Here is a 22,946-nt window from a genome sequence, read left to right as displayed (position 1 = left end):
AATGGAGGCAGGATACTCTTGCGTAATTATTTTTATTTGTAATCAGCACACACTTCCTGTTGTTGTCCATCCTTTAAGGCAAAACTGCAAAAGCAACAGAAAAAGTTAAAATTACCATCTGAAACTGTTTTCAGTACTCCACCAACAGCAGCAGTGTGAGGAACACGTGAATTGCTATACTAAATCAGACCAGTGGTGCAGCTAATCCAATAGTTTGTTATGGACAACGGCCAACACCAGATGCTTCAGAGGAAGGTGCTAAAAGACCTGTAAGAGGCAGGGTACGTTTCCTCTTAGGCAACCTATAATTATTGGTTGCCTTTAGTCCTGAAGCATGAGGGTTTATATCTCTTCCAAAATTCATGGCTTTTTATTTGGTACTTACTGCTGTATATTATGTTTGTGTAAATGTCTAATCGCTGTTTTAAGTCTGCTAAACTTCTGGGCTCAATTATACTATTTAGTATTCAGTTCCCATCTGGAATCAGGGCATGCGGCAGAGTCAGTCACTGGGCAACCTAAAGAGTGCCACTGGCCCGTAACAGATTGCTTGATTGGCTACTCCACCTGATGAGTAGGAAGAGTCAGCAGAATAGCTCTCTATCCCAGGACCAGCAGTTTGGTGCCTGCTCAAAGCATTTGCCCACAGCTGTGATAGCTCTTGCTTGTACCCAGCCTTTCCCATGCTTCTCTCTAGGTAACCCAGCTCTGAGCCTTGGTTCCGATTTCTCATTTTTTGGCTCTGACCTGGGTTTCTATTCCTGGCTGCCTGACTCCCGTTCCAACCACTAGGCATGAATGCCTAAGTCCTGGTCTCTGACTGTTCCACAAACTAACCTGCATTGTATGAAAATACTTCCTTTTATCAGTTTTCAATTTGCCATCTTCTAGTTTCTGGGATGCATTAACAGGAGCATCATATGAAAGACATGGGAGCTAATTGTTCAATTCTACTCCTCACTGATGAGGCCTCAGATGGAGTACTGTGTCCAGTTTTGGTGAGACACTTCAAGAAAGATGTGGACAAAATGTACGGAATCTAGAGGAGAACAACAAAAATGGTAAGTTTAGAAAACCTGACCTAGGAGGAAAAGTTTTTTTTAAAAAAAAAAGTCATGCTTAGTCGTGAGGAAAAGATTGAGGAGAGGACCTGGTAAGGCTTCAAATATGTTAAGGGCTGTTACAAGAAAGACCGTGAGCATTGTTCTCCATGTCCACTGAAGACAGGACAAGAAATGATCTGCTTAATCTGCAGAAAGGGAGATTTAGGTTAATAGTAAGAAAACTCTAAGAGTAAGTAAGCCCTGGAATAGGTTAAGGGAAGCTGTGGAATCCCCATCCGTGGAGATTTTTAAGAACAGGGTAGACAAACACAGCCGGAGATGGTCTAGGTACACTTGGTCCTGTCCCAGTGTGGATAGCTGGACTGAATGACCTCCCAAGGTCCCTTTCAGCCCTACATTTTTATGATTCACTGAATGTCCCCTTGTTCTTGTAATGAACCATGGTGAACAAAAAATTCCCGGTATACCTTTCTCTACCATTATTTTGTATATTATCATGTCCCTTCTTAGTTGTGTTTGAAAATCTTGAGCCAGATTGTATCACATGCACAGTTCCCAACAGCTGCGCAGTCTGCATATCTTAACTGCACCTTTGATTAATTTTTTTAATTATTCTTTTCAAAAACATACTTAGCTGTCACTCAGGATTACCTTGGGCTTGTACTGTACTAGTTATGCCTGTATCTCTAGTTTAAACAAAACAGAAACATTGTAACCTGTTCCATAAAAAAGGACTTCCTTTTGTGAGACAAGTGGGTCAATACAATGACACTGCATTCAACTGCCTTAAATGCTAATTTACAAAGCTCTGCTTGTAGAGGATACTTTTAAAAAAAATGACCTATTTCAATTCATGAATTATCTTCATCTTTGATTAGAATTTTATTCTACTTACGGTCTCCTTTATGTGTTCCTGCTCTCTCTTTGTAACAGTAATGGCTGAGGTTTGACAGGAAAATGTACTGTCTGGGTTTATGCTGCTCTTAAACATGAAAGCGCTTTTGAGCAAGAAACAGCTAAAGTATGGAAAGTAATTACAAAAGTACAAATAAAAAAATATGTAAAGGCAAATCTGACAAGTGTCTCAGATGGAGTAGGGGAAATCTTTCCTTGGTAATGAAAGGTGTATTTAAAGGAACACAAGTTTTTTATTAAAGTTGATTATAAAATTTACTTCTTGGTATCTTTACTGTTTTTGTTTGTTTGTGGGGTTTTTCTTTCTTTCTTTCAGCAGATCATTCACTAGGAGCCATGAACTTGAGTTAGGTCTAGTCTATGCCTATAATTGACATAGCTATGTTGCTCAGAGGTGTGAAATATTCACACTGAGTGCTGTAGTTAAACTGACCTAGATCTGGCTAGGTTGGGGGAAGTTAGTCAGCTGTAGTGAAGCCATGCCCATAGTTGTACCTTTATTTCTAATCCTTTCACTTCCTGGGTTATGTGCTAGCCCAGTGTAGCAGTGGGTGGATTACAAACACTGCAAAGGAAAGATGGTGTTTTATAGGGTGACTACATGTTCTGTTTTGGCTGTGACAGTCCCTTTATTAAGCCCAGTCCCAGCCATCTTGACTACTTTGGCAAAAGTGGGCATTTATCCCCTTTATTCTTGCCAACTTTTTCAAAAAAGTGGGGTGTGGTGCAGAGAAACAGGTGGGGGAAAAGCAGAGATGCCAGCCTGGGCTGGAGGGTGGGGGAGGAAGGGTTCCACTGTGGGTGGGGGGCAGACAGGGTTCTAGTGACAGCTTCAAGTGGGGGGCCAGCAGGATTTGAGTGACAATTGGGGGGGGGGGGAAGAAAGCATCTTAGGCAAGCAATTGGGGCTAGCTTCATGTGGTGGCCCATTTTTCCTTTGGGAAATATGCACCTAGGGATGGGGGAGTCTTTGGGATTAAGGAAAAATAAAATCCTTTTAAATATCATATGAAATAGTACTTAGTATAATTCAAACACACTCCAGCCCCCAAGAAAATAAGTTAGGGCAGGGGTGGAACAATGTCCATAGTGGGGGTGCTGAGAGCCATTCAGCCAAACTGTAAACCCTGAATATAATGGAAACCACTTCAAGCCAGGGTGGAGTGGCACGCCCCTAGTCCCAGCACCTCTAGAGTAACGGGGTGGAGGAAGGACGCTGTTTGCTCGCTCTCCTGAACAAGCAGTCAGGGGCACAGCTCTGCTAGATATGACCACCAGCCTGAATGCCGTGGTGTAGGGCTGCTGGGCTCGTGCCTGTATCTCTCCGATCCCCCGCGCGCTCCCGTACTGCCCAGGGCTACCAGCGCAAGCAGTAAGGGGGTCACAAGCGGTGGGGATGACGCAGGGGGAGGTGCGTGGAACAACGGGTGGCGCAGGAAGCGGGTCGCTGGCCCTATAAGCGCGCGCCTCGTGCAGCTCAGTTATGTAAGCGCCAGCCCGTGTCCCTGCGGGCTCGCGCCGTTCTCTCCGCAGGGACGTGAGCAGCGCGGTAGGAGCCGGGCCCAGGCGCGCCCGTGACCGCTCCTGCCGAGCATCCTTCTGACGTACACAGGATTCTCTGCAAAACAGCCCGTTTACCGCCCGCGCTCCCCAGCGTGCACGCGCGCAGCGCGCCCTCCCTCCCCTCACGAGAATGTCCCGCCCTCCCCAGCTCCAGCAGGGGAGCATGCGCACAAACAGACTTTTCTGCTGCCAACTGAAGGCACGCGCACGGGCGCGCCAGGAGCCGCCTCGCAGCCCCGTGCTCATCCGGGTTTCTCCGCCCTCGATACGAAGAGGGTGGGGCTCGCAGTCATGGAGGTGCCACCCCGTAACCCCCCTCACTTCGGTTACCGAGCTGGCAGACGGGTGGATTTGTTCACGGGAACGGGATCGGTTGTTTGCCTTTAGCTCAACAGTTCCTGCCGGTTCCGTCATCGAGCCCCTCGGCCCGCGCACCCCCTTTCCCATCCTCTCAGGGTAGTAAACACACTTTGGGAACGTGAGGGCGGCTAGTCAGGTGGGGTGGTAGCAGCCAATAGGAAGGCGGGGCGGGGCTTAACGATTCCGTCAGCTCCGGAGTCCGGGGCAGTCACAGGGCGAGCGGCGAGGAAGCCACAGCCGTTTGGAGCGAGACATCTCGCGCGCCGCTAACCGTCACCTGTGGCTGCGCGCGGCCTCTCGGCGTGGGCGCGAGACCCCTGGCGCGAAGGTTTCGGGGTGATGTGTCCCCCTCAGACAGCCGGTCCTGCTGTCGCCTCCGCGGGGTCCTAGCGCCAACGGACGATCGCCAAGCAGAGGGAGCGACCCGGCAGCAGCAGCTTCACCTCTCAGTGTCACACCCGCTGCCGCGGCGCGGCCGGGGTTCGCACCGCTTTGGGGCTGCACGGGAGAGACGAAGCCGAGTCCGGCATGAGCCGCGGCGGCTCTTCCTGAGCCCGGCGCTCCGCCAGGGATCGCGCCTCCGGCCATGGGGGTGAACGCCGTGCACTGGTTCCGCAAGGGGCTGCGGCTCCACGACAACCCGGCGCTGCGGGAGTGCATCCAGGGCGCCGACAGCGTGCGCTGCGTCTACATCCTCGACCCCTGGTTCGCGGGCTCCTCCAACGTGGGCATCAACAGGTGGCGGTGAGTGAGCGGGCCGGGGCCGGGCGGCCGCGCGTAAACCTCGGGTTACATATGCGGTCACGCTGCTCTCCTCCATCGCTCTAATTGGCCCTGCTGCAACCTCAGCGCCGCGGTCCCTGCCTCCCCGCGGCTCAGCAGCCGCGATCCGTCCCCAGCCTGCGCGGCGGGCCTGCTGTGCCAGCCCCAGCAACCCCGCCCCCCGCCTCCTGAGTGCTCCCAGCTGTGCTGTCACCCGGCTGCTGGGCGGCCCGCGGCCAAGGCACGGGGCTGAACGTCCCGGAGCGGAAACGTTCAGCGCCCAGAGTGCCAGGAGCTTTCCCCCTTCAAAAGAAAAGCGCCAAATAAGGGAGTCCCCGCCACCCTGGCAGCACTCATGCTAGTCCCTGGTTTTTAATCCATTGTGTTGTGTAATCATGATTCAAGGAGATCTAGATGATTTAGGTAAAATACTAGTGATTGCAGCCACTGTGACTTCCAGTAGAGGGGTATTGCTGGTAGCAGTGGCTGGAAACCGTAGGGAAAGAAACTAGTGTATGCGAGTCCAAAGAGCTTACCTTCTAAATCATAGAAATGTGGGGCTGGAAGGGACCTTGAGAGGTCATCTAATCCAGCCACCTGTTCTGTGGCAGGACCAAGAAAACCTAAACCATCCCTGGCAGCAGGTGTTTGTCCAACCTGTTCTTAAAAACCTCCAGTGATGGGGATTTCACAACCTCCTTTGGAAGCCTATTCCAGAGCATAACTATCCTTATAGTTAGAAAGTTTTTTGTAATATGTAACCTAAATCTCCCTTGCTGAAGATAAAGCTGATTATTGCTTGTCCTACGTTCAGTGGACATAGAGATCAGTTGATCACCATCCTTTTTATAACAGCTCTTAACCTATTTGAGGACCGTCAGGTCCCCATCAGTCTTTTTTTCTGAAGACTAAACATGAACAATCTTTTATAGCTATGAGAAAAGAAAAGTTTAGAAAAACTAACATCAACTTTTGTTTTGGACTCTTTCCAATTTGTTCATAAATTTGACTCCCAGACCTGGATGCAGTGCTTCAGCTAAGGCCTCACTGGTGCTCAGTAGAGTGGGTCAGTTATCTCCCATAAATACCTGAGCTGAGATTATTTTGAGACAAAAAATGCATTGACACCAGGTATTGAATTCATGAAAGGACTTTTTAATATTTTTGACACACTGCTTAACAGATTTATATGTAAATTCTCAGAAAATCCATTCAGTCCTGAAAAGTATATGTGATGTCATTTTCAGGAAGATGCAAATTTAACCAACTTCATACCAAACAATGGCTACATCTTCACACTTGTGTGGTAGCTCTCATCTGAGCTAGCATGCTAAAAAGAGTAGTGTAGCACATTCAGATGAGAGTTAGTGTGAATATGGGTATTTGAGCTGGGAATCACACCTAACTTGTAGCCAGAGGTTGAATCCTGCTTTGAGTTTTGCACTTAACTTTAACTATGAAGCTGTGACAGATACCTGTATAATTAAAGAGATGACATAGCAACAAAAGAAGAAATAAGGGAGAGGGTAGTGGGGCTAGGTTATACATACAAAATGATGAGCTTACTTGAAACTTCAGTATTTGTCTGAAAGGTTTTTCTTTTCTAATAAACTGATAATATCTTGGAATTCATGTAACATCAGCAAAGCGCCTGTAATCTTTGGATGGATGAATGCTAATTTAGCCTCCGCAGAACTGTAGCGTTGAGAAGCGTTAACTTCACTTTACAAATGATGAAACTGAGGTACAGAAAGATGAAGTTACTTACCCAAAGTTATACAAGGAATGTATGGCAGAGTTAAGAGGAGAACTTGGACTTATTAGTCTACTAGTTTAGAGTCTTCTCTACAAGACCTTCCTTTTATTTTATATAATCTTCTCTATCCAAGGACATCAGAGTACTTCATGGACAAGCTAACTTCTTTAAATGTTTGGAAGTTGCCAACGTCTGCTCATGGTAGTCCTATTTATAGTCTTGAGAAAGTAGAAGTACTAGTCTACTCTTCCTATGATATTTTATTTTTATTGACAAACATGCATTAACCCTTAACTTAGAATTATGCAGTATAATATAGTTGTTGCTGGACATTCGTTCCGAATGGGATGATCAACAATTGTCTTTACAAGTTGTTTTCAGCAGATACTTTCTACTGAAAAACATCTTGTAGCTTTATAAACAATTCAGAGATTTCTGCTTTTATGGTAGAACTACATACATGCCACTACAAGCTGTGAAATTATATTTCCTAATCATTCTATCTGCTGGAGACTGGAGCCAGCCTAAAGGGATAAGGCAAGTCTGATGTTTTAAAAATACTTTGCAGGTTCCTAAATTTGTTTGTAAGTGGAGTAGGAATTAAGAACATTAAATATCCTGAAATATGTAATATTATGGAGAAACAAATCAAGACATGCTTCTACTCCTGTAGTCTCTAGTCTGTAAAAGGTCAGCATGCAGCATGGAAGCTTGTGATCTGTGAGCAGGTGTGAATTTCATGGGACCTACTAAAGAAGAAGAGCCTCATTAATATTAATACTAACATCCTTTGGGTTTCTGGCAACCATTCAGTATACAATTATATGTGTATAATATATATTACTCACATTTAGCATGTGTTAGCTTGCTTAGTCTAAAAATATTCTTAGTGCTGTACAGAAGACCAAGTCAATCCCCGCTCCGAAGAACTTATAGTCTAAAAGAAAAACATAGAACATTGGAGAATTTTTTTTTTTTTAAAGGAAGAATGCCTGCTCTGTACTAATCCTTCACCTCTCCAACAAGATCAGAGATCTCCCAGAACTAGTTCCAGATACTGCAGCACCCTCTCCTAAGAGACCATTTGAATTGCTTCAGTTTTCAGTGCCTATATGGCTCTTGCTATAAACACAGTTTGTGTACCAGAGACTCTGCCTTCTGCTTCATAGTTCTTTATTATGTGTTTGATTAAAGCTTTTTCAAGTAAAATTTACAACCACAATTAAGATACCAACAAAACCAGTCTCAAAAACTATTTACCAGAATGATTTCAATAAGTTTATAAAAAAACAAAAAACAAATAAGTTTGTTTTGAACTAAATGGAAATAACTTAAATTTTTTTGGTAATTTTGTTTTCATTTTTTTAGCAGCTGTAGTGTGTGCACACAAGACCTGTAAAATGGCCCTTTCAGTTTGGAGCTATCATTCAGCAGCTGAAATTGACAGTCAAGCGCTTATCTTCTCAGATATTGGTTATTTGCTCATGTTTTTTTTTACAGAAAAGGGCATTGCACTGGCAAAACAGCAACAAAACAACTCTTTGATTAGGAGCAGACGCTCACTCAGCAATTGAAAATCTTAAAAAAATTTCTTGTTTCCTTTTTCTGCTGCTAATTTACAGTGCCATTTTTTAATCAACATGAGTTTAGCATTGAGTTGAGGGAGAGTTTTAAACTGAGGAAATTTATGTAGACAAAAATCCTTGTCTTGCAAAGGGCTGGATCAGTGACCCAGATTCTCTTCCAGACCTGTCACCTTTTGTTCAAAATCAGTGCACCCAGAGTGACTACCATTGTCAGGTTTTCATCTGTCTTTGAAGTTAAAGCATGGTTAACAGAATGGGCATTAGAAAAAGGTGCTGTAATAAAACTAGAAAAGAAATGAGGAGACTAGGTTTTGTTTCTTTTTGGAAATAACATTACATTGTGATCGCTGTCTTGGAATCATGATTGATGTATCCATTCACGTTAGAAGTTATGCAAAATAAAGAGACATTTGCAGTGTTTCTGGTTTTCAGGATTTTTTTAATCTGGCAAATTTAGAGCATACTTCAATATATTGATGTTGTATGGGAAATTCTCCTCTTAACCATGCAGGTAACTCTTGTGTGAATTAGTATTTTTGTATAGTTGCCATATTGAGCAAGTATAATTACTAACCAGTGACCTGGCCTCACTGACCTCTTTTTTTTTCTTGGCTTCTTTCCTACGCCCTCTGATGCCATGCTTTTGATTATTATTCTGCCTCTCAAGTTGTTGAATTGGCACCTAAGTATATCTCCCTGTTGATCATTCCAGAGGTACTGGTTCTAGATAATGAATTTTTCATTTCCATTCTCAAATGTAAGATTCTGTCCTAACAGAAGATTGATTAAATAAATGTAAAAAGTGATAGGACATGGGGCAGGAAGATGCAAAATGGAAGTTTTTGTCCTTAACTTCTTGATATCAGAGTTATGATGTGTCTCATTTCTGGCATTGACATATCTCAGGGGTGGCCAAACTTACTGATCCTCCGAGCCACATATGACGATCTTCAAAAGTTTGAGAGCTGGGGCACAGCTGCCAGGACTCTGGGCTTCAGCCCTGCTCCTGCTGAAGACCCAAGCCCCCCGGTAGGTGCACTGCATGGGGCTGAAGCCCCGAGACCCCCTACCCCGCTGGGCAGAAGCCCCTACCCTACCATCCTGCTGCAAGGCAGAGGTCCCGATCTTCCCCTCTCCCCCAGTCTGGTAGGTGGAGAATGTGGAGGTGTGGGTGCTCTGCGAGCTGCACATTAACTGTAAAAGAGCTCATGAGCCAATGTTTGGCCACCCGTTACATATATTAAGAAATCTAACTGGCTGTTCTGTTACTTTGACTTTACATGGTTTAAATTCTGCCCTCAAAAAAAAGATGTAGATCTCATTTCACAGTGGAACCATAGTTTAAGAAGAAACTGAATGACTTGTGAGCTTTTCTCCTCAAAATACACAAGTTAAAGGTATAACTTTTTTTTTCAGGATAGGTTATAAAGGGTTTGAGCATGACTTTGTCTCAGATTGACTGTTTTTGAATATGTTCGCCTGTTACGAGCAAAGAGTACAAATCACGCTTATATCACGTTTGTTTTCAGTATGAAAGAAAATGCCAGAACAAGAGCTGTTCTGGCATTTGGTTAATAGAAATATCTCCACATTTTTTTTCTGTGGAACCCCTGCAGAAAGCTGGAGAGGGATCCTCCAAAAGACAAGCTGACAGAGTGATTAGAAAAGTAGGAAGAGAACTAGGATAGGATAGTCATGAAAGCCAAGGGAGGACAAGAGTTTCAAGAAGAGGAGCATGGTCAGCTGTGTCACAGGTGACCAGTAGGTGAGGAAAATGATGAAGGAGTACTGGTTCTGAGATTTGATTAAGATGTCATGAGAGATGTTGGTGAGAGTGATTTCAGTTGAGTGTAAAGGCGGAAGCTGGATGGTAGGGGGTCTAGGATGGAGCTGGAGGAGAGGAACTCCAGACAGCAATTGTAAATAGCACAGTGTCCTTAGATAGGGAAAAGAGAGAAAGTTGGAGAGGCAAGTAAATAGAAAGGGAGAGCTCTCTCAGGATGTGAGAAGTTAACACTCTTTATTAAAAAAAAAAAAAAAAAAAAAAAAACTAAAACGCAGCAGCTGTCCTGGGTTCGGTTTTTACTTTGAGAAGTGGTGTTCTTCTGGTCTAGGCATCTAACAGCCTGTTCCCTGCTCTGCCCCTGCTCTTCTGGGTGACCATCGGCAAGTCATTTTTCTGTGTCTGTTTCCCCAGTTGTAAAGTGGGGATAATGATGCTTGCTTTTTAAAGCACCTGAGATCTGTGGATGAAAATAATGTACTTCTGTTAAAAGCACAATATGAGAGTTGTCATTGATTTTTATGCTACATTTTAATAATAATCTGATCTTTTTTATTCATTATATAACATAAATAGATACTCCTGAAATTAGTCTTGGTTTGAAATGCAGATCCCCATATCCACATTCATCATCATCATCATCATCCAAACACCATTTGAAGGAGATACATTAAGGAAATTCTCAGAAAAGCAATTGAGTAATTGATTTTTCTAAGTTTTCAGTTATTACAGGACAGAGAAATAATTCTAGTCCGGGTTTACACTGTTTAGAGACCAATCCTGTGGGTAATGGGTAAACTGCCTTTTCATTCCTCAGATTAAGATGGTCTGTGGTTTTAGGGGAGAGCTCATCAGTGATTTCAAGATCTGTTCTTCATTTCATTCCCTCCAACTCTAACAGAGGTATATCCAGCATATCATGAGTGAAAACTTGACTGTGGACCTCTGACTGGACTAAGTATCATAGAGGAGAAATGAGTTCTGAAAGGAATTATTAATGGTTATGCCATAGAATTATCTGCATTTGAGCTCTTCTCTCTTCCCGTATTCCCCACCAAGAATCCGACATAACTTCCTTCTCTTGCCCAGTATTTTTTTTAATTAAATAATGGCAATCTGACTTAGTCTGATCTTGATGTCTGTGTTGGTGCCAAGAAAATGGAAGACTCTTTCCAAGATGAAAAATCTAAAACTGAATGGAATGGTCAAATCAAGACCCTTGGAAAATAACACCCAAGAAATCCCAGCTGGGGACTACTTATTACTCAGTGGACATGAAAGCAGCTTCCTTCATGCAATCCAGATATATAAAATGTTTTCCTTTAGTCAAGTACGCAGTTTATATGTGGCATTATCAGTGAATCTTTGTTTTTTAACCAGTTCTCCACACACAGTTGATTTACTGATTGCCGCCTTCTCTTTCCTTTCATGTAATAGGGAATATGGAGAGTCAGGTCATGGAAGTATCTTAATTCCATGAAGTGACCAGTGACACTTGAAGAGTAGTACCATATAGATATTACAGGAAAAACCGTTTTTATCATCAGGTTAAACAAAATTTCCTGACTCAAGACAATTTTATCATTGGAGAGAAGAGAAAAACCTTCAAATTAGGAAACTGATTTTTTCGCTTAGTTATTCCTTCAAATTTTCTGGCAAGTCACCAGTTAGTTGCCCAAGCGATGATATTGTGTGCAAAAAAGGGGGTAATTAGCAAAATTCAGGGAAACTTTTTTTTTATCTCCATATCAGTATGCTATATCTTCCCTCAAACCTCAAAACCAAAAAGTTTTAAGATGGGTCTCTTCAAATGCAGGTCTTGCTTGCTTTCTCTAGACATGAAGATCTTCAGCTGAGTAGAGTTTTCCCGGTTTCTCTGACCAAAATTTTCCTTTCCAATAAAGCAGTTGGCTACCACTGTCCAGCTCAGAGGTACTTATATTTCAGCAGTGCTGCATGTATGTAGGAATTCGTTGGAATGAAAATTGTAGTGAGGTTAGTGTAGATTTCCCCCCCCCCTTTTTGTATTGGGGACAGGCGAGAGGTTGACGTGTCTTTAGAAAATCCTATGGTCCCACTTGTAAATCTTCCTTCCCATCTTCAGGAGGCTGATCATTTCTTCTTCCACAGTCTGTCTTGAGGAGTGTGACTGCACAATAGGCCTATCCCCTTCTAGAACTCAGATTCTCTGCCACTGAACAGATTCAACACTCCTCTTACTTTTGAGTTTCCCTCCAGTATTCTCTGCTCTCCCTTTTTTCACCTTTTCAGGATTCCACATATTGCACTTGACTAGCCATGGCAAACTAAAATTACAGTGGTCTTAGTTTTTTGTGTTGCTATGTTTAGGGAAGTGCTGTTCGCAGGAGTAGTAGAGGTTCATAATGCTTACAGGATTTACCCAAGACTTGGGTGCTAGAACATCATCCAAAATTTTACATCCACGTTACTATTTGTCATGGATTCAAATAGTCTTCCTATTAACTTACAGATTTTGTCAAGACTTAAGATACAAATAAGTTATTTCTTTCCCCATAGAAACCGTTCAAACCTCTCTATTAATGTTGTTTTCATTAGGGCATATGTGTAGCTTCTGTTCTTCAGGGCTTATTAATTTCATTTTTCAGAGTTTTTTTAAGCAATTTTTGAGTTTTATGAGGCTGTCCAAAAATCAGGTTTTGGGGGGGGCTTTCTCTTTGTACTGTAATGTATACAGGGTGCCTTTGATTTAAACATGATTTAAATCACTAGTCAGGAAGCCTCGATTTAATCATGGATTTCTACATAAGTGCATGGGTTATTATAACCTTAATACATATTCTTCACAACTCAGAGATAGATGTAGGTTTCATTTTTAGAAGGTACACACTATACATTTTTAAAGTGATTTATTTTGAAAACTTTTCAGATTAGTTTTACAGCTATATCAGAAAATGAATGATTGTTTGTTTATTTCATTTACCAAAGGTAATTGAAGCAGATATGAAGTCATTGGGAGGTGAACTATCTCTAATTCAACAGGTTAATCATTAATATTTGGAGGATTTTCTTTCCATGCTGTATTAGGAGGAGAACATCACCAGACAGACATTTTAAATTATTTTATTTAACTAAAGCAACAACGTTATGTATTCTGGATTTTTTTTCTTCAACAGTAAACATATAATATTTTAACAAAACAAGTATGTGAATTTTTGAATTTAGTTAAACATTCAAGTTTTTTAAAATCAAGTTTGTTTTTGTTAAAATTGTTTTTAACTAAAATAGTTAAATGAAGTATTAAAAAAAAAATATTTAATCAACTGTCAGGTCAGCATGAGAAATTTAAAATATTGGCTTCTGCAGCTAATTGTCATCTTCACCTTCATTTTCCTGTTCATAATCTGGAAAGGGGGCGGGGGAAAAAAGCTTTCTTGCTTTTTCAGGTCCCAAACGATTTCTCAATTTGGAATGAATTAGTCCAAACGAAGACTATGCTGCTCAAACAGTTTCACTTTTGTTTCTACTGCCCGACCCTCTCTTCTCACATTTATCTCCAGACTTCTTCTTCTTGTCCAGATCTATTCCGCCCCAACAATCTTCTATTCATTATACTTCTTGAAACTTTGCCCTTTTAGATAGAGGTAAGGGATTGACTCTGTGTACACAAATTTGCAGAGGGACGATAGGGTTGAGGTCTGTTATTTCGCACCTCTATTTATTTAAAAACATTTTTGCTGTTAACAAGCATGTTATCTCTGGAGACACAAATCCACAGTTTGAGAACTGCAAAACTAAGCATCTCTGATGGTCTCTTCTAGACTGAGCACTGAGTCCCATTGGGTAGATAGAAAGATTAACCTAAATAATCTATACAGGAGCCCCATAAGATTGGGTCCCTAATCCATGAGCTATTTAAAGTCGTTTACAAAACTTTTCTTAAACATTACATGAATATATTGTCTCATACTATAGAATTAGAATTTATAATCCCTATTCCATGATGAGATATCTTTGAGCTATAATGTATCTTAATTAAAACTATCTTTAGATGGGTTTTTCCTCAAAAAGCATTTTATCAAAAAAACTGTTAATTTTTTTTAAAAATCATTGATTTTTATTCACCCTGAATGTATATAATATACATTACTCATTACAGTATATACTACTGTAATCTTTTTGTAATGTTCTCTAGTACAGTTTAATGTAGTATAGCTTCAGAGAGCTCTATGTTAAAGCATACTAGGGAACCTTTAGTATATGCTAGCAGGGTCTACATGCACCAATTACTCCTGAGGGAATTCTGCACCACTGCACAAGTTCAGCTTTCATGTCCCCTGCAGATTTCTTTGCTTCCCTGCAGAAAAATGACTTTTGACAGTGAAGCAAAGGGAAGCTGCAAAAGTGATCATGCATCCTCCCCAGCAGTGTGGGCATGCCATTTTGGGCATCCAGAGCAGCTGGCAGACCGTGGGTGGGGGGAACTGGGGATGCCCTGACCAGTGGCTCTTATCCTGCGCTGGACTCAGCTGGTGGGCTGGGCTGGATGGGACTTCCTCCCTGCATGGAACGGCCAGGTATGGGTCAGACCCACCCCCAGAAAGCTCTCTTGACTGCAGGAAGCTCCGTGCACACACATCCCCACTTCCTGCCCCCCTTGCTCTTCAGCCACAGAGGAAGGGATCATTGTACAGGGAGCTACTCCCCCATCCGCCCAACTCCCCGTATCCGGACCCTTTCCCCCCCTCCCGCACCTGAACCTCCTCTCTGCCAAGTCTCACCCCCTGGAATCTGGAGCCCCCATGCACAGCCCCTCCTGGACCCCCACCCCCAAAGAGCCCCCCCTGCACCTGGACTACCCTGACGAGCCCTGTGCACCCCCAGCATCCAGAGCCCCCCTCCCACTGAGCGACAATCATCTTTACCTTGACCCCCCAGGAGAGTCCCATTGCCCCTGCACCCAGAACCCCAATGAGCAAATTTTGCAGAATTTTAATTTTTTAAATTTTTTGGCACAGAATTGCCTCAGGAGTAACCAATTAATGTACAGCGTAGTGCACTTTAGAAATGACATCCCCTTAGTCCATATTACTGCTCTGTGTAGACAAGCCCTTGGATACAAGTAGCCATTTCTGGTGTTTATTGGATAAATACCTATTTCTTTTTTGTGTTGGGGGTGCTCTATTGGTGTTTATTGGTTAAAACCAAAAAGCAGAAACCCCAGGCATACTGTGTAATAATGGATTTGCATCTGTAGCACCTTTCTTGCTCTTGGAATGTGATTTTTTTTTTTTTCCCACTTATAAAATTTTATTGCACAATGCCTTTTTAAGTATGTGGGCTTAATGTAAATGGTTGGGGAAATTGGATAGTCGAGTAGCCATGTATTCTACAGGTAAACATTGCTGACTTTTCAGTTTTATCTAAGAGGTAGCTGTCTCCAAAATTTTAGGAGAATTCAGATTTGTTTTCATAAACTTCTGAGTAAAGGTGTACTGGTAAACTTCTTTCTTTCTTTTTTTTGGAAATGTTAACACCAAGCTTGTGACAAACAATAGACAAGAAGTTACCAAGTCACTGTCAATGCTATTTCCTAGATTTATGTTATATGTTCTCTCCACCACCATCTTATCTTTATACAGGGTTAAATGCAAAGTATCAATTTTAACTTTGTCATTGCTGAGTTTTGTCATAACCTTAATATTATTCAAGTCTGTAATCGAGGAATATCTCTCTCAGCTCCTCTCTGTGATGTAGTGAAGCAGCCTGTTTACAATGAAGATCGCTGTCAGAGATCAACACTGCTTTTGGACATGTTCATTCTGGCAGGTTCTCATGCTATTTTCTGTTAGCATTTTTGAGTTTTAATAATTGACTTTCTTAAATGCTTTTTGAAGTCTGAATGTGTACTGAATAGCTTTGTTTCTATACTGAATATGTTTCTAGTCAGTGTAGAGGAACTAATTGATCTGGGTTCTGAACATTCTGGAAGTCTATTTTTGTTTCCAGGAAAGATGGGCTTTACAAGTTGCAGATTAGCCTTCTCTCTTTAGAATGTTTCAGATGTGAACATGAAATTCTAGTTATATGAGGCTATCCTAGGAGGAGCTGAAAAGTAGGTCATTGTTGCAGGGAGTTGTCCAAACAGCCTACTGGTTGCTAGAGCAACGACCTACTTTAAGAGGCTAATTCAGTTGATTCATGTTGAAATGATCTTTTAGAAATCATATAAGGAAATAGGCAGGTTTGTACCAGCATATGGATGTGAATTGCACAGGTTTGTAGCTAACCGTTTTCCTCTGTATTAAAAATGTGTCTTCTCTCTTTCCCCACCTCCTCCCTTCCCATGCTCTTTGGGGGTATGCGGTTTAAATAAAGGCCTCATTTTTAGTCTTCAGAGGTTTTATTTCCTCTCTTCGATCAGTGAAGAACTTCTCTTCCTCCCTGGAGGCCGTACATAACAGTTGTGCTCCCTGGGCAGTGAGGTGTAGATTTAGATTTCAATCCAGAGACCATAAATGCCCCTTCCTTCCTTTCTTTGGGTATAGAAATGGCTACAGGGTTACAGTAAAACCTCAGAGTTACAAACACCTCAGGAATGGAGATCGTTCGTAACTCTAAAATGTTTGCAACCGAATGAAATGTTATGGTGGATCTTTCAGAAGTTCAATTTACAACTGAACATTATCTTTATACAGCTTTGAAACTTTACTATGCAGAAGAAAAACAGTGCTTTTAACCATCTTAATTTAAATGAAACAAGCACAGAAATGGTTTCCTTACCTTGTCAAATCTTTTTTTAAACTTTCCTTTTTTAGTAGTTCACATTTAAGAGAGTACTGTACAGTATTTGCTTTCCTCCCCCCACTTAATTGCGTACTTCTGGTTCCAAATGAGGTGTGTGGTTGACCAGTCAGTTATTAACTCTGTTGTTTTGGTACTCTTGAGGTTCTACCAGTGGCGCCGGAGCCCGGGGGGCCATAGCCCTCCCACTTTTTGCTAGGGCAGACCCCGCCCTCTTCTTTCCTCCTTAGGCCCCACGCCCCGGCTAGGCCAGCGGGGAGCTCGGGCAGTTGTGGGAGCCACATGGACCCTCCACCTGACTGCAGTGCAGGGGGGCTGAGAGCAGCCCCTGGTCTGGGTCCCCGCCCATCCCAGCTCCCCAGGGGGGACTGCATGGTCACCTGTGCTGCTGAGTTCGCCACGCTGACCAAACAGGAAACGAAATTCAAAAGGTCCCAGGGCTTTTCCTGTGTACCTGGCTAGTGCATCAGAGTTCAAAGTGCTGTCCAGAGCGGTCACAATGGAGCACTCTGGGATAGCTCCCGGAGGCCAATACCATCGATTTGCGTCCGCACTACCCCAAATTCGACCCAGCAAAGATTTCCAGCAAATCTATTCGATTTTAGCACTACTCCCCTCACCGGGGAGGAGTACAGAAGTCCATTTTAAGAGCCCTTTAGGTCGACAGAACGGGGTTGGTTGTGTGGACGCATTCTTTTTTAAATTGACCTAACATGGCTAAATTCGACCTAACCCTGTAGTGTAGACCAGGCCTTTGTGTGAATGCTCTTATTCTGGAATAAGAATGCCTTGTTCTGGTTTAGCTGTAGCCACTTTGAAAGTGGATTAATATAAACTAGAACAAGGTATTCTTCTAGAATTAGAGCATCCACATAGAGTTGTTTAGAAATTGCTGTTTCTGAATAACTGCAGGTGTAGACAGGTCCTCAGAGTGAGATACCTGCAGCACATTCCAACAGGCAATGGTGTCATGTTCATGAGAGTACAGATCATACAAAACAATAAAGTACCCTAAACGCAATGTCCCTCACATTAGCTCACCCTTTCCTTGGGAGTCCTTGGGTATCATCTGTGTTCAAGCAAACAGGGTTTTCCATTCTCTTGCCTACCCTGCCCCTGCAGCAGCCTCCTTCCTCTTAATCTGGTGCAAAATGGCTCCTCAGTTCGCCCTATGAGTCCCTTTATAGACTCCTTTTGGGTCTACCTGCTCCTTTTGTTCCCCTCCCAGTAATTTTCCATTACTTCCAATTCCCTCCGTTACTTTCTCCTCTTGGCTGAAGGGGTATCTTCTCCCAGCTACTGCAAACCCATCATCCCAAGGTGTTTTACTTTGAATATGTGATCATTGAGTGCTGATCATTCACCCTTGTCTCTGGTCTGGCAGAGACTTGACAGAACCCTGCTAACTCATGAGGCGTTTGCATATATGTAGGCTTTCCATGACACAGAAATTTCATGATATGATTTCATAAAATTATCCACAATTCAGAAATGGTACAGACAGCACCCCCATTTTGTTACATTTTAACATTATAAAGTGTCATTTCCTGATGCATATTTCAGAGTTAAGGTTTCATCTGCCACTCAGGTTTGTCCCTCTTTGTGTGTATGAACACATACATACTATTCTGCAATACTCTTGCTCCTTCCATGAACAGTTTGGATTGTGCACAATAAATGAGGTTACTGAGCTATATTTTTATCTTTGCTGTTAAATTAGTGAAGCAGACCCTTGACTTAGTTACAGCACACCTTCCAGCTTGTGCACTAAATGAGAGAAATGGGGTACATGAAAATGACTGAAGATGGAATGGAAACTCTTGAACCTAACTATAATGGTCACAACTGCTGTAATTCTTTACTGTGGCTAATTTTGTTTAATGGTCATTTGTGTCAGAAGCAGCAGCTGGCTCTGTGTTTGGGCAGGTTAAGAACACATGATATGTTGCTCCCAAATTGGGAAGCAGAGCGAATCATGTCACACATACGGACCTAGACCCAACGTAACTCTGCAGCTTTCCAAAGTAGGAGTCCTGTATCATAGTGGATTAAGTGAAAAGTTTAGGGTTCACACTTGTGACAGAGACTCCTTAGCAAAAGGTCTCCTGTCTTTTTTGCAAACAACTCTCACCTTAAACCTGGCAAACTCATTACACCAAACACACCTTATATGTTACTCTTTATGGAGATATATATCCATAATGTCCTGTATCTACAGAAAACTCATAACTTGTCAAGATTCATAATATTGTGAGATGTACACATGGGTAATATTTGAGGAATAATGTATTTACATTGATATTATGCTTTATGGACTTGGAGTAAAAATTAGTCACCAGAGGATAATGTTTCGTGGTGGTGGCCCATTCATTCCTGAGGGAGTTGTCACCCCGCCCTATTTATCCAGTGATGCAATGCAAGGCTTAATTTTTTAGCCTTGTACTATCGTAAGACATTCAGTGGAAAGCCATCAGAAGGAACTACAAACAATCAAAACTTCCTGAAGGTGGTAAAGGAACATTACAACAAGATAGGGTTTCTTCCTATCTATGAATAGAAACAAAAGACTGTTTCAGTATAACATAGAGTAGGGGCAAGTCCTCTGGATCAGCTCACTGAGGAAATCCTGTGTGGAATGAGGGTGTCTAGTTAAATCTTTACCCCTTCTTAAATAAACCCACTTTTGTTGTATTATAAATGCTCACAAGTGCAGTGTGGTTTACAGGCGCACTGGTTTAAGGTAAGCTGGGGCATACTGGTTCTTGGGGACAGAGCATCTGGGGTTTCTGTGAGTAACGAGTGCCAGGGGCTAGATATCACAGAGGAATGATTTCAAAGGGAGTCAGCGACTTGGATGCACAAATTTGTTAACCTGCAAGGCAAAGAAAGGGCTGGCATAGCCCAGAGGAGAGTGCTTGAGGCCAGGTCAACACTCAAGAGTTAAGCTGACCAAGCTATGTCGCTTGGGGTGTGCAAAATCCACACCCCTGAGTGACATAATTAAGCTGACCTAGCCCCTGGTGTAGACAGCACTAGGGAGGTGGTTTAACTAAGTGGATAGTAGAACTCCTCCCATCTTTGTAATGAGTATCTACAGTGAAGCGCTGTAGCGCTACAGCTGTGCCACTGTAATGTTGCAAGGGTAGAGAAGTCTTGAGTGGCTGAAAGGCTGGTGATGATAAGGAGCTGACATCCAGTCAGGCACAGGCAAGACTCCCTAATTTTGGAGGCAGGGAGTGATAAGGTAACTCTCAGTCCTGGGTACCCCAAGAACTGAAACAACATTCAGACAAGTACAAGCACTTGGATTGCAGCCCTCTCCCTATATTTTAGCTGAACAAGAAATGCAAGCTTTCCCTAAACTAAAGATTATGTATGAAAGATTGAAAAGTGAGAAGAATTTTCAATAGCGTGTAGCAAATCAGTGTGCTCTCTGTGTGAATGAGGGTGAATATGGGAGAGGCTGAGGGTAGGAGTAAAAACACTTCGGTCATATCTACACTACAACATTATGCTGACCGAAGTTATGTCTGTATACAGCTGTGATAGTTATTGCATCACTTGTGCGTGTGCACACTTGGCTCCTCGTGTTGGCGGTGTGCGTCCTCACCAGGAATGCTTGTATCAATGCAGAGTGCAGTGCACTGTGGGTACGTATCCCACTGTGCAGCTCACTAACATCCAATGCCCAGGGTGTTTTTGCAATGCCTGAAACAAGTCGCGCAGGGGTGACTGGGAACATGGGGTCAGCTTCCTATAATGTAGTGTTCTCTAGCCCATAATTTCAGCTGCATCCATAATATTTCACTCCTTTTCAAAATCTGCACAAACCCGTGCATCTCTCCTTGCTGTCCGCCATCTCTGACAGCATCATAGAGCCTGCACTGCTCTGCACTATTGTCATGAGTGTTGCAAGCACAGGGCAGATGATCCTGCAGTATTTGCTGAGCCACAGAAAACATAAGTCCTCAGAGGCTAGATTGTTGCGAGACATAGAAAGAAAGAGTTCAAGGTTGTTGTTGGTGTTCAGGGAGCAGCTGCAGATGGTGGAGTGCTAGTTCTGGTCCCAAGAAATTGGTGGGATTGCATTGTCATGTAGGTTTGGGATGATGAGCAGTGGCTGCAGAACTTTTGGATGCACAAGGCTATGTTTCTGGATCTGTGTAACAAACTCGCCTCAGCCTTCCAGTTGAGAAGCAAGTGGTGATTGCACTAAGGAAACTTGCAACAGCAGATTGCTGCTGGTCAATAGAGAATCAATTTGGAGTCAGGAAAATCACTGAATGGGCTGTTGTCATGATAGTGTGCAGGGCCATGCATTGCCTCCTGCCATGCAGAACTATTACTCTGGGCAATATGCGGGGAATAGTGGATGGTTTTGCAGCAGTGGGATTCCTGAACTGCAGTGGAGCACTAGGTGGTACGCATATCTCTATTTTAGCACCAGGTACAGAATGATGGTTGAATGTGCCTTTTGATCATTTGAAAGGTTGCTGGCATTGTTTACTTACAACGCTGGACCTCATTGAGACAAAACAAGTACATTTCCCTTCTTTAAAAATGAGTATTTTTAAATGACCAGGAGAAACCAACATTACTGACAGAATCCCTTGTTTTCTTACCTGAAATGCATGTTCAAGGTCTTGATTATGATGTACCCTAACCATGTACAGTAATTTTAGTTAGTCTCTAAAATAAAAATCCTTTGTAAACCCCAACCCCTTCTGCATTTTAACTTAAAAGGCTCAGGTTTTCTGAATTTTTTGTTTAATGTTGTAAATGTTGTTGCCATCTGTCTGAAGTCAACTTAAACAAATCTAGCATATTAGAAATGTATATAGATGGATGTCTATTGAATTACACGTAGACTGCATACATGTTGAATTAATCAAATAGTAGTCAATTTGACTTGTAATTTTAAATTAAAATGTAATACACTGTGTAGTTTTGCAAGTATATTGAATGGGTTTTGTGCAAATGTAGGGGGGGAAAACATATCAGTAAGAAATAATAGGGTCACAGTATGGATTAAAAATGATCTGGTTACACTGAAAGCAAACAAGATCAAGGGTGCTCACTTACACATAATACACCAAGTTCATTTCATTTTTCCCTAACATCTTAAAAGTTCACAACTCTCTTATGAAATACTTCAGTATGGTTTACTTACACTTCTTTGAAGACAGCTAACTAGATCTGAAAGGAATATAATGAACTGTTGTTATCAAGAACATACTGCATTGAAATGGATAGCCTTTTTGAGAAGAGTTTAAGGCACCTCAAAGATATCTTATAATCAACTGTGTGAGGTGCCTAAGGAAGAGTTAAAGTGCTCCTAAGACGTATGGATGCATGCCAAAAAGTGCTGTCATATAAGGAGACCCAAAAGTCTTGTTGCTTAAAATGACAATAGTGCCGGAGCAGTGTTGTCTCTGTGGCCTTTAGAAGATTTGCAACTTGTCATTAGCCCAAGGGTCACACCTAAGTTATATACATACTGAATGCTGCAAGAGCATGGATTCCTTGCTGCTGACCCAAGAAAGATAAGATAAAACTAGAGGTATCCCTGTACCCCTCCAGAAGAAGAGAAGCAAAACAGTGGCAGCTGCTGAAACCTTAGAAGGGACATAGTTCAGTCTTTTGTACTAGGTACCTCAGAACAACTAAGTCAACTGTGAAGAGAAGGTAACTGAAGGAACCTCCTTAGGGCAAGCCTGGATGTTGGCAAGGCAGACCCCAAGGGATCCCAGCTTCAAATCCTTTAAATACAGGGAACTTTGCCCCAGTGTGGATGGGGTGATGGCAGCAAGCTCCTGATCTGTTGTAGGAACTGAGCAATAATGACAGAAGGGCATCTCTTGGCATCAGGGGAGAGGAATTCTCTGTTGGTGCTGGAGGATCGGTCTCCGAACCAAAGGAATGTAAACAGCACCCTGGAATGTAAACTTCACTCTTCAGCACAGGGGAATTTTGCTGCCAGGGCCTTATTTATTACTTATGGAGTTCCCAGAGGAAGAACAGGACTTTATGTAATGATGGTGTCATCTCTCTTTTCTTCAGTCTGTTGATAATGGAACAAAGTCTGAGGCCTCATATGGCATAGCACAGTGGTTCTCAAAGCCGGTCCGCCGCTTGTTCAGGGAAAGCCCCTGGCGGGCCGGACCGGTTTGTTTACCTGCCGCGTCCGCAGGTTCGGCCAATCGCGGCTCCCACTGGCTGTGGTTCGCCGCTCCAGGCCAGTGGGGGCTGCGGGAAGTGGTACGGCTGAGGGATGTGCTGGCCGCTCTTCTCGCAGCCCCCGTTGGCCTGGAGCGGCGAACCGCGACGAGTGGGAGCCGCGATTGGCCGAACCTGCGGACATGGCAGGTAAACAA

General features: G+C 42.8%; 1 protein-coding gene across 1 annotated transcript in view; it reads left to right on the top strand.

The window, feature by feature from the left end:
- The first annotated feature begins 4,104 nt into the window (after nt 1–4,104).
- CRY1 (cryptochrome circadian regulator 1) overlaps nt 4,105–22,946 on the top strand; it is a 73,764-nt gene continuing 54,922 nt past the window's right edge. The window contains exon 1 of the mRNA XM_024212961.3: nt 4,105–4,646. Within this exon, the coding sequence (XP_024068729.2) occupies nt 4,489–4,646 (158 nt within the window). The 5' untranslated portion in view covers nt 4,105–4,488. The remainder of the gene's footprint in view (nt 4,647–22,946) is intronic.

Source organism: Terrapene carolina, unplaced genomic scaffold (assembly GCF_002925995.2).
Source record: "Terrapene carolina triunguis isolate 2854851 unplaced genomic scaffold, T_m_triunguis-2.0 Scaffold247, whole genome shotgun sequence".
Taxonomy (NCBI): Eukaryota; Metazoa; Chordata; order Testudines; family Emydidae; genus Terrapene; species Terrapene triunguis.
Note: the sequence above shows the minus strand (reverse complement) of the source record. Positions and strands in the feature narration are given on the sequence as shown.